The sequence below is a fragment of the Coregonus clupeaformis genome, chromosome 37, assembly GCF_020615455.1.
Source record: "Coregonus clupeaformis isolate EN_2021a chromosome 37, ASM2061545v1, whole genome shotgun sequence".
Classification (NCBI taxonomy): domain Eukaryota; kingdom Metazoa; phylum Chordata; class Actinopteri; order Salmoniformes; family Salmonidae; genus Coregonus; species Coregonus clupeaformis.
This window is the reverse complement of record NC_059228.1, coordinates 2,105,717-2,118,515: the sequence shown is the minus strand read 5'-3', so window position 1 is coordinate 2,118,515 and position 12,799 is coordinate 2,105,717. Positions and strand designations below refer to the sequence as shown.

At 45.8% G+C, this 12,799-nt stretch overlaps 1 protein-coding gene across 1 annotated transcript in view; it reads right to left on the bottom strand.

The window, feature by feature from the left end:
* The window catches only part of LOC121553304 (phospholipid phosphatase 4-like), a 154,534-nt gene extending 145,079 nt beyond the window's left edge, over positions 1-9,455 (bottom strand). The window contains exon 1 of the mRNA XM_045211459.1: positions 9,415-9,455. Coding sequence (XP_045067394.1) covers positions 9,415-9,455 — 41 coding nt within the window. The remainder of the gene's footprint in view (positions 1-9,414) is intronic.
* Between the last annotated feature and the right edge of the window lie 3,344 nt (positions 9,456-12,799).

Here is a 12,799-nt window from a genome sequence, read left to right as displayed (position 1 = left end):
TGGTCAGCCCAACACATCACCGGGGGCACACTGCCTGCACTCCAGGAAATACAGTTGAAGTCGGAAGTTTACATATACTTAGGTTGGAGTCATTAAAACTCGTTTTTCAACCACTCCACAAATTTCTTGTTAACAAACTATAGTTTTGGCAAGTCGGTTAGGACATCTACTTTGTGCATGACACAAGTAATTTTCCAACAATTGTTTAAATACAGATTATTTCACTTATAATTCACTGTGGGTCAGAAGTTTACATACACTAAGTTCAATGTGCCTTTAAACAGCTTGGAAAATTCCAGAAAATGATGTCATGGCTTTAGAAGCTTCTGATAGGCTAATTGACATAATTTTTGACAATTGGAGGTGAACCTGTGGATGTATTTCAAGGCCTACCTTCAAACTCAGTGCCTCTTTGCTTGACATCATGGGAAAATCAAAAGAAATCAGCCAAGACCTCAGAAAAAAAAAATGTAGACGTCCACAAGTCTGGTTCATCCTTGGGAGCAATTTCCAAATACCTGAAGGTACCACATTTATCTGTACCAACAATAGTATGCAAGTATGAACACCATGGGACCACGCAGCCATCATCCCGCTCAGGAAGGAGATGCGTTCTGTCTCCTAGAGATGATTGTTCTTTTTGGAGAAATGTCCTCTGGTCTGATGAAACAAAAATAGAACTGTTTGGCCATAATGACCATCGTTATGTTTGAAGGAAAAAGGGGGTTGCTTGCAAGCCAAAGAACACCATCCCAACCGTGAAGCATGGGGGTGGCAGCATCATGCTGTGGGGGTGCTTTGCTGCAAGAGGGACTGGTGCACTTCACAAAATAGATGGCATCATGAGGGAAGAAAAAAATGTATGTGGATATATTGGAGCAATATCTCAAGACATCAGTCAGGAAGTTAAAGCTTGGTCGCAAATGGGTCTTCCAAATGGACAATGACCCCAAGCATACTTCCAAAGTTGTGGCAAAATGGCTTAAGGACAACAAAGTAAAGGTATTGGAGTAACCATCACAAAGCCCTGACCTCAATCCTATAGAAAATGTGTGGGCAGAACTGAAAAAGCTTGTACGAGCAAGGAGGCCTACAAACCTGACTAAGTTACACCAGCTCTGTCAGGAGGAATGGGCCAAAATTCACCCAACTTATTGTGGGAAGCTTGTGGAAGGCTACCCGAAACGTTTGACCCAAGTTAAAAAAAATTAAGGCAATGCTACCAAATACTAATTGAGTGTATATAAACTTCTGACCCACTGGGAATGTGATGAAAGAAATGAAAGTTGAAATAAATATCTCTACTATTATTCTGACATTTCACATTCTTAAAATAAAGTGGTGATCCTCACTGACCTAAGACAGGTAATTTTTACTAGGATTAAATGTCAAGAATTGTGAAAAACTGAGTTTAAATGTATTTGGCTAAGGTGCATGTAAACTTCTGACTTCAACTGTATATAGCACATGGTGTCACAGGAAGGCCAAGAAGATCATCAAGGACCTCAGCCACCTGAGCCACAGCCTGTTCACCCCGCTACCATCTAGAAGGCGGAGACTGTACAGGTGCATCAAAGCTGGGACCGAGAGACTGAGAAACAGCTTCTATTTCCAGGCCATCAGACTGTTAAACAGTCAACACTAGCCTTAGTCACTGTTATAGCCAGCTACCACCCAATACTCTACCCTGCACCTTAGAGACTGCTGCCCTATTTAGATAGAGTTTTTGAACACTGGTCACTTTAATAATGTTTACATACTGTTTTGCCCACTTTATATGTACAGTGCCTTAAGAAAGTATTCACACCCCTTGCCTTTTTCCACATTTTGTTGTGTTACAAAGTGGAATTAAAATTGATTTAACTGTAATTTATTGTCAATGATCTACACAAAATAGTCTGTAATGTCAAAGTGGAAAGAAATTCTAACATTTGTAAAAAATGCATGAAAAATAAAACACTAATATACTGTATCTTGATTAGATTAGTATTCTACCCCCTGAGTCAATACATGTTATAATCACCTTTGGCAGCGATTACAGCTGTGAGTCTTTCTGGGTAAGTCTCTTAGAGCTTTCAACACTTGGATTGTGCAAAATGTGCCATTATTTTTTTCAAAATTCTTCAAGGTCTGTCAAATTGGTTGTTGATCATTGCTAGACAACCTTTTTCCGGTCTTGCCATAGATTTTCATTTTTTAAATTCATTTGTAAATATTTTCAAAAACATAATTCCACTTTGACATTATGGGGTATTGTGTGTTGGCCGGTGACAAAAAATCACAATTTAATAAATTTTAAATCAGGCTGTAACACAACAAAATGTCGAAAAAGTCAAGGGGTGTGTCACGCTCTGGCTCCGGGACTGTGTTGTTTGAGCCAGGGTGTATTCATTTGGGTGTGTTGGGTATAGGGTGTGTTCATTTGTTGTGTTTGGTTTTGGTTTTGTTTCCGTGTTTGGTCAGTGACTCCCAATCGGAGGTAACGAGTGTCAGCTGTCGGCTCGTTATCTCTGATTGGGAGCCATATTTATACTGTCTGTTTTCACCTTGTGTTTGTGGGTTTTTGTTCCAGGTTCAGTATTTTGTCACTGTTGGACTTCACTATCGTCTTTTGTTTTGTAGTTACGTGCTTTCTTTATTAAAGTCATCATGTTCACTCAACGCGCTGCGTATTGGTCTGCTCCCTTTATAGACGATCGTGACAGAAAAACCCACCATAAAAGGACCAAGCAGCGTGTCCAGGAGCAAAGAGACTGGACATGGGAGGAGGCGCCTGGTAAGGAGATCGAGAGGCTGGCGATGGCCCAGGTGGGCAAATCGTGGTCCTGGGAGGACATGCTCGGGGGCAAGGGACCTTGGGGGAAGATCAAGGCCCTGGCGAGAGAGGAGCAACGGCGTCAGCAGGGTCATCGTTGGAAGGACGAGAGGCAACCCCAAAAAGTTTTTTGGGGGGCACATGGCTGGGCGGCTGGGCAGCAGGAGGCAGCCACAGGGAGACGTGGAGAGAAGGCTATCGGATTACGGGAGCCATTGGCGAGTAGGGGAAGGGAAGTTGTTGCGGCACGGCGTGAGAGACTGATGTGTGTTACCAGTCCGGTCCGGCCCGTTCCTGATCCCCAGTTAAGGCCAGTGGTGTGTGTTCCCAGTACGGACCGGCCTGTTCCTACTCCACGCACCAAGCCCACGGTGTGCGTCGCCAGCCCAGCCCGGCCTGTTCCTGCTCCACGCACAGAACCTACGGTGTGCGTCGCCAGCCCAGCCCGGCCTGTTCCTACTCCACGCATCAAGCCCACGGTGTGCGTCGCCAGTCCAGCCCGGCCTGTTCCTGCTCCACGCACAGAACCTACGGTGTGCGTCGCCAGCCCAGCCCGGCCTGTTCCTGCTCCACGCACAGAACCCTACGGTGTGCGTCGCCAGCCCAGCCCGGCCTGTTCCTGCTCCACGCACAGAACCTACGGTGTGCGTCGCCAGCCCAGCCCGGCCTGTTCCTGCTCCACGCACAGAACCTAAGGTGTGCGTCGCCAGCCCAGCCCGGCCTGTTCCTGCTCCACGCACAGAACCTACGGTGTGCGTCGCCAGCCCAGCCCGGCCTGTTCCTGCTCCACGCACAGAACCTACGGTGTGCGTCGCCAGCCCAGCCCGGCCTGTTCCTGCTCCACGCACAGAACCTACGGTGTGCGTCGCCAGCCCAGCCCGGCCTGTTCCTGCTCCACGCACAGAACCTACGGTGTGCGTCGCCAGCCCAGCCCGGCCTGTTCCTGCCACTCGCACCAAACCTACGGTGCGCGTCGCCAGCCCGACCCGGCCTGTTCCTGCCACTGCGCACCAAACCTACGGTGCGCGTCGCCAGCCCGGTCCGGCCTGTTCCTGCCACCCGCACCAAGTCTACGGTGCGCGTCGCCAGCCCGACCCGGCCTGTTCCTGCCACTGCACCAAACCTACGGTGCGCGTCGCCAGCCCGGTCCGGCCTGTTCCTTCTCCCCGCACTAGCCCTGAGATGCGTGTCCTCAGCCCGGTACCTCCAGTTCCGGCACCACGCACCAGGCCTACGGTGCGCCTCAGACGGCCAGAGTCTGCCGTCTGCCCAACGGGCGCCTGAACTGCCCGTCTGCCCAACGGGCGCTTGAACTGCCCGTCTGCCCAACGGGCGCCTGAACTGCCTGTCTGCCCAACGCCGTCTGAACTGTCCGTCTGCCAAGCGCTGCATGAACTGCCCGGCTGTACGGAGCCTGCAAAGCCGCCCGTCTGCCATGAGCCTTCAGAGCCGTCCGCCAGACCGGAGCCGCTAGAGCCTTCCGCCAGACAGGATCAGCCAGAGCCTTCCGCCAGACAGGATCAGCCAGAGCCTTCCGCCAGACAGGATCAGCCAGAGCCTTCCGCCAGCCATGAGCAGCCAGATCCGTCAGCCGGCCATGAGCCGCCAGATCCGTCAGCCAGCCATGAGCAGCCAGATCCGTCGGCCAGCCATGAGCAGCCAGATCCGTCGGCCAGCCATGAGCAGCCAGATCCGTCAGCCAGCCATGAGCAGCCAGATCCGTCAGCCAGCCATGAGCAGCCAGATCCTTCAGCCAGCCATGAGCAGCCAGATCCGTCGGCCAGCCATGAGCAGCCAGATCCGTCGGCCAGCCATGAGCAGCCAGATCCGTCAGCCAGCCATGAGCAGCCAGATCCGTCAGCCAGCCATGAGCAGCCAGATCCTTCAGCCAGCCATGAGCCGTCCAGCCAGGATCCGCCAGAGCCAGCCAGCCAGGATCCGCCATTGAGTCCGGTGCTGCCCCTTATCCTGGTGCTGCCCCTTAGTCCGGTACTGCCCCTTAGTCCGGTGCTGCCCCTTAGTCTGGTGCTGCCCCTTAGTCCGGTGCTGCCCCTTAGTCCGGTGCTGCCCCTTAGTCCGGTGCTGCCTCTTAGTCCGGTGCTGCCCCTTAATCCGGTGGGGGGTCAGTTGGAGGAGGCTACGAAAGCGGGTAGTGACTATGGTGGGGTGGGGACCCACGACCAGAGCCAGAACCACCGCCGAAGAGGTATGCCCGCCCAGCCCTCCCTTGTTTAGCCCGTATTGAGGCGCGGTCGCAGTCCGCGCCTTTAGGGGGGGGTACTGTCACGCTCTGGCTCCGGGACTGTGTTGTTTGAGCCAGGGTGTATTCATTTGGGTGTGTTGGGTATAGGGTGTGTTCATTTGTTGTGTTTGGTTTTGGTTTTGTTTCAGTGTTTGGTCAGTGACTCCCAATCGGAGGTAACGAGTGTCAGCTGTCGGCTCGTTATCTCTGATTGGGAGCCATATTTATACTGTCTGTTTTCACCTTGTGTTTGTGGGTTTTTGTTCCAGGTTCAGTATTTTGTCACTGTTGGACTTCACTATCGTCTTTTGTTTTGTAGTTACGTGCTTTCTTTATTAAAGTCATCATGTTCACTCAACGCGCTGCGTATTGGTCTGCTCCCTTTATAGACGATCGTGACAGGGTGTGATACAATACTTCCTGAAGGGACTGTATATACTGTATTCTATTCATTGAATACTTTTCACTTTAATAATGTTTACGTACTGGTTTATCCACTTTATACGTATATACTATATTCTAGCAGTGAGGGCTCCTCAGAGGAGTCAAAACAGTGAATTTCATAAAATAAAATAAAAGTAAAAATAACTGAATAAAACACACTGTTTTGCAATGAAGGTCTACAGTAGCCTCAACAGCACTCTGTAGGGTAGCAGCACAAATTAATTTCTTCAAAAATGAACAAGAAGCAAGAGAGAGAGAGAGAGATTTTGTCATTTTCTTTCACTTTCAGTTTCACTTACTTAGCTAGCAAATGCAGCAGGCTAGTTTAGTTACTCAAACACAAGGCTCAAACAGAGGGATGCTATGTTAGCTAGCTGGCTATGACTATCCAACACAACACTGGAACTCTTCTAAGTCAAGATAAGCTTTTGGTTTTAGTAATTTATATAAAATATACCCGCCGGTGTAACTGCTTACTGACTATACACTGTAACGTTACTGCATGATTGCAGCGGGTTTACTAACGCATTAATTCTATTAGCTATATTGACTATGATGTTACTTTAGCTAATATGGGGACAACGATGTAAGCTGTGTATAGCGGTTATGACATGTTTTGACTTCGAAAGCTTTTTTCGCCTGGTCACATACAGCTGATGTGTTGTTCATTGAAGTCCACAAACGAAGGGAAAAGGTGAGAGGAGGAGAGTGAATAGAGGTGAGAAGGAATACAACGTGGCTGGTATGAAAGTGAACAATTTGCATGATCAGGGGTGTATTCATTCCGCCGATTCTGTAGAAAAATGTTTCTTAAACGGAAGCAAACGAAACTGGGATAAAAATACCTGATTTTGTCCAATAGAAACTCTTGTTTGCAACTGTTGGACTAATGATTACGCCCTAGATAAGGTAGATTCATGGCAAGAGTGTGCAAGGCGGTATTGAATGTGTCACTGTCTGTCCATGTGTCACTGTCTGTCATATCAATTTTTTCTCTCGATCTGTGTGCACCTACGTTGTAAGCTTTCATTTATTGGCTAGGTTGTAGCAAACTGATAATGGGTATAGGGAAAATTAGAGTATCATGTAGTAGCCTAAACCTATCAATGTTACATTGAACTGGGTGAATGGAATATGAATGACAGTCATCCAACATGCTGTAATAGAAATAAGACCACGCTCATGAAAAAAAGAATTGTCCTCCCTCATCATAAACGGCACTGAATTCTAGTCATGGCTCATCCTATATAACTACTGCTGTACACATTTTTCTATTCATATACTGTCCATGCTGTCTTTGCACACCATTTACTGAACAAAAATATAAACGCAACATGTAAAGTGTTGGTCCCATCTTTCATGACCTGAAATAATATATCCCTGAAATGTTCCATACACACAAAAAGCTTATTTCTCTCAAATGTTGTGCATACATTTGTTTACATCCCGGTTAGTGAGCATTTCTCCTTTGCAAAGATAATCCATCCACCTGACAGGTGTTGCATATCAAGAAGTTGATTAAACAACATGATCATTACACAGGTGCACCTTGTGCTGGGGACAATAAAAGGCCACTCTAAAATGTGCAGTTTTGTCACACAACACAATGCCACAGATGTCTCAAGTTTTGGGGGGGCGTGCAATTGGCATGCTGACTGGAGGAATGTCCACGAGAGCTGTAGCCAGAGATTTTAATATTCAATGCGCTACCATAAGCTGCCTCCAACATCGTTTTATAGAATTTGGCAGTATGTCTAACCGGCCTAACAATGGCAGACCATGTGTAACCACGACATTCCAGGACCTCCACATCCGGCTTCTTCACATGCGGGATTGTCTGAGACCAACCACCCAGACAGTTGATGAAACTGAGGATTATTTCTGTTTGTAATAAAACCCTTATGTGGCGAAAAACTCCTTCTGATTGGCTGGGCCCGGCTCCCCAGTGAGCGCCCCTGCCCAGTCATGTGAAATCCATAGATTAGGGCCGAATCCTTCAATTGACTGATTTCCTTATATGAACTGTAACTCAGTGAAATCGTTGAAATTGTTGCATTTGCGTTTTTAATTTTGTTCAGTAAACACTAAATGGCCAAAAGTATGTGGACAACCCTTCAAATTAGTGGATTTGGCTATTTCAGACACACCTATTGCTGACAGGGGTATAAAATCAAGCACACAGCCATGCAATCTCCATAGACAAACATTGGCCGTAGAGTGGCCCGTACTGAAGAGCTCAGTGACTTTCAACGTGGCACCGTCATAGGATGCCACCTTTCCAACAAGTCAGTTCATCAAATTTCTGCCCTGTTAGAGCTGCCCCGGTCAACTTTAAGTGCTGTTATTGTGAAGTGGAAACTTCTAGGAGCAACAACTGCTCAGCCGCAAAGTGCTAGGCCACACAAGCTCACAGAACGGGACTGCCAAGTGCTGAAGCGCATAGTGAGTAAAAATCGTCTGTCCTGGGTTGCAACACTCACTACCGAGTTCCAAACTGGAAGCAATGTCAGCACAAGAACTGTTCGTTGGGAGCTTCATGAAATGGGTTTCCATGGCTGAGCAGCCGCACACAAGCCTAAGAACACCATGTTTAATGCCAAGTGTTGGCTGGAGTGGTGTAAAGCTTGGCGCCATTGGACTCTGGAGCAGTGGAAACGCTTTCTCTTGAGTGATGAATCACACTTGACCATCTGGCTGTCTGACGGACAAATCTGGGTTTGGCGGATGCCAGGAGTACGCTACCTGCCCAAATGCATAGTGCCAACTGTAAAGTTTGTTGGAGGAGGAATAATGGTCTGGGGCTGTTTTTCATGGTTCGGGCTAGGCCCCTTAGTTCCAGTGAATAGGAAATCTTAACGCTACAGCATACAATGACATGACCTGCACAGAGCCCTGACCTCAACCCCATCGAACACCTTTGGGATGAATTGGAACGCCGACTGCGAGCCAGGCCTAATCGCCCAACATCATTGCCCGACCTCACTAATGCTCTTGTGGCTGAATGGAAGCAAGTCCCTGCAGCAATGTTCCAACATCTAGTGGAAAGCCTTCCCAGAAGAGTGGAGGTTGTTATAGCAGGAAAGGGGGGACCAACTTTATATTAATGTCCATGATTTTGGAACGAGATGTTCGACGACATGGTGTATATATTATATGTATACAGTATATATTTATATTCTGGTCTCTGACATTGCTTGTTCTGATATTTCTTAATATTCTGTATTTTTCTGGATGATGTGTGTATAAAAAATTAAAATAAATGTATTGCTAGATATTACTGCACTGTTGGAGCTAGAAACACAGTTATTTCACTGCATTTTGATAACATCTACAAATCTGTTTACGCGACCAATAAACTTTGATTTGATATTCTAATACCAGAGCAGAGCATGGTAATGACAGACCCAGCAGGCCCTCCAATCTATCCAGCTGGGGAGTGTTTGGGCGAATATCGCTTCAAAGCACTCCGGTTAGATGCATCTGTGTGTTTGTATGTTTTTGTGTGTGCTTGCGTGTGCCCGTGGATGTGTTCTTGGACGATCAGTAAGAGAGATAGCAAGAAAGGGAATTAGAGAAAGTGAGAGCCTTTTTCTTTGAATGGATCAAAAGAAAAAGTGACTGTTAGAAAAAGTGAGCGAGAGAGCGAAAGAAAGAGGTAGAGGTTGTGCCTGTTGGTACACAGTGAAGGGTCAGCTCATTGTTTTTCTGCAGAAGCAGCCCCGGTCATAGACTTTCATCAGCGCTAGATCGGGGCCCCAGGCCCTCAGACCCTTCACTGTTTACCAACAGGCACAACCTCTACCTCTTTCTTTCGCTCTCTCGCTCACTTTTTCTAATAGTCACTTTTTATTTTGATCCATTCAAAGAAAAGGCTCTCACTTTCTCTAATTCCCTTTCTTGCTGTCTCTCTTACAGATCGTCCAAGAACACATCCACGGTATTTATGCTGCCCATAAATACCAGCCAGGGGGCTCTGCACTTTTGCAGGAGAGCAGCTTATTGTGTTTTATTTGTCTTCATTAGCTCTCTGGTTCTATTCCACCATGGTATGAAGGTACCTTTAGCCACCTATGGCCAAGACCTGATCAAATGACCACACACCACCACCACCACCATCCCTACAACCACCCCAACAACAACAACAACAACAACAACAACAGTTCAGAGAGCATATTTTACTGCAGACACACGGTTTGGAACAGAATGGTTAATACTGTGCATCTAGATAACTTTAACGGAGTACAGAGTAGTTTCAGTGCCTCGTTGGCTACAAGTTTGGCATAGCTCATTATCCCAAGTGCTCTCAGACCAGCTCTAGAGCATCCAAAAGCTTGCTTGCCGCATCATCCTGGGCACTGTATATGTGAGGTCATTGGAGGCTCCTCAGAGGAGGAAGGGGAGGACCATTCTACTCAGTGAATTTCAGAAAAATTTAAATTTAAATTAAAAATAAAGAACATTAAAAAAGTTAGCATTTTTAGATAAAACTATACTAAATATATTCACGTCACCAAATACCTGATTATAAAACACTGTTTTGCATTGAAGGTCTACAGTAGTCTCAACAAGACACACTAGGCTAGAACCATGGTGTAGCTGGAGAACAACTATTCCCTGTCCTCCTCTGGCTACACATTGACTTCAATACAAAACCTAGGAGGCTCGTTAGCCTTATCCCCTTCCATAGACCTACATTGTGGGTTTATGACCACTTCCAACCAATCAAGGTTTTTACAATATGAACTGATGTTGTCCATCCAATCATAGGATTAGGATCAGAGAACAAACTTAGTGTGGTGTATTGGGGTTGTGCCACAGAGCATTATGGGGGTTCTATGTGTTGAGAAGCTTGGTGAGTTGGTGACATATTGGATAGAGACTGAGAGTAAAGAGTCATAGTTGAGCATTTTTTGGATATTATTAAATTCAAATTAGTTTCTTCAAACTACAGGAGACGGAGGAGGTAGAGTATATATTGTTTTCTTGGTTTTAGAACTTTATTTTTGTATGGAGTAACTTTAGTAGCAACTGCTAACGTTATCTAGCTACCAGAGCTCAGTTTTCTCCACCAGAATGGCTAGCTAATACTAACAATGTAGTGGATTCTTTGTTGAAGAACCCCTTTCATTGCCCACATTATATTCAAGCTTCTTGGAAAAATCCGCATCGATCATGTAATGGACGAACGTCTGCATATTCAAACTGCGCAGCACAACGAGAAGGTAAGAAGAAACAGGGTCACAAGCAGTTTATCACCTAAACATTATAGATCTGACATGCTGAATGGGATGAAAATTAGACGATTTTTCAGTCTGATCAACGGTAGGCTACTAAGAACAGCAGCTGCATACAGCCTATGCACCCTGTCCATCTAGTCAGGTTAAACAAGTTATGTATGTATAGTCCATTTGTTTGTCAGGAGAAAATGTTAATGTGTTCAAATTTGGTTTATATTAAAAATTGGTCTGGCTAGGCTGCCTAGAACTTTTCAATCCCAAATTATTAACTGGAATGAATCAATCATCATAATAGTGATGATATAGACTGTGAGTTAATTTTTTATTAGGCCTACAGTTGCATAGGCCTGCATGATGCAAACATGCATAAAGCAAGCTCGGCTCTGTGAGTTATATTGTCTATCAGTTGTTGTCTCTGTGTCTGGGTAGAGGAAACCCTGCTGTTAGTCTAGTCTAAATTGTAAAAAAAATAAACCATGTGACCTGATTAGAAAAACTGGTCCCGTCATAGCCCATATAAAACCTTTTTACAATTGATTAATCACTGTCATACCCTGTAGGGTCCAGAGTTTTGCTGGTTAGGTTACCAGATAAAGAAAAACTCTGGGCCCCAGGGGGAAAACATTTCCCCACCACTCTGGGACCTGTGGTGCCACCAGTCTGCTCGCAGTTGTCAGTTATCGTCAGGTATGTGGATGATCAGGGCTTTATTCAGGAACGTTTCTTGGGCCACTTTGATGTGTCAAGTGGGCAAGAGGCACAGCCTGAGTTTAACTTCGTGGAGAAACTTGTTGCCCAAACCTATGATGGTGCTGCTGTAATGTCATGTATCTGCTATTTGTACAGCATTTACAGCTAAGTCCCCTCCTGTTCCCTTAGTTAATAGGTGATGACCACTCCACTCCACTACCATTGTCAACTCTCTCCTGACATGAACTGAAGCCACATCTCATGTGCCCGCTCATCCACTGGCACATTGAATGTTTCCTCTCGAAGCACTGTGAGAAGACCTGTCAATTTTCTCTCATTACTGTATGTAGAGTCAATCACATACATAAGCACAATCAAATTATTAGACATCAATGATTTTACTCCTTGCTTGGACTAACTCATTCTTAGCTCTTTTGTCTAACTGTGTAGTGTATTGTGTTATTGTTTTTTGTCTTCCCAGTCAAATCCTGTCCTGCCCTCAGTGGAAGATTTGAGCTCTTCTCCAACACCGTCCATCCATGATGAGCTTGTCCTGCCTATGAACACCTCAACTCATGCCTCATACCCTCATTCAATCACTGCTAGGATCCCTTCCCAACACTGTGTAAGTAGCCCTCTCATTCCTATTACCCATAATATTGTACTATAAATGTCTTTATTATATGCTTTAGGTTAAAATAATTAGTCTTTGACGATTTTTGAAACACGCTTTATCGTCTCTGTGCGGTCCGTGCCTGTACCGTGGGTCTCACATCCTCCTAAATGTTTCAAGTCACCAGCCTCCACTGTGTGAGGTACACGATGCACTGGAGACACTGACACTGCAGACACTTGAAGAGCAAAGAGAGCAGCTGTGCCTGGACTTTGCAATCTCTCGCTGCAAGTCCCCCTTCCGAGACTGGTTACCTGCAGAGGAGAATAACAGAAAGAACCTCCCGCAGCACCCACCTCCTCTCTGTCCCACACACCAAGACTGAGAGATGCAGAAGATCCCCCATACCTTAATTCTGCCAACTTATAAAAAATTATATTTGAGTTTACTCATTTAATTTGTGTGTGATTGTTTATTTTTTATGTTAGCCATAACTATGTATTTCAGTGGCTATGGCTGCCATGTGTGTATTTAAAAAAACGTGAACTTCCCATATAAAAAATACTATAGAATTCTGTAGTAAACTGTAGTATACTTAAGTGATAATGCCCGAGAAGCCGGTGTTTGGAATATATATTGGCAAGGGTGTTTTTAGGCAAACCGTGCTAATATATCCTCCAAACACCGGCGTCGAGGGCATTATCACTTTTATACAACGGGTTACCAACATATTCAAATCTAGGGTTGCTACCCAAGCC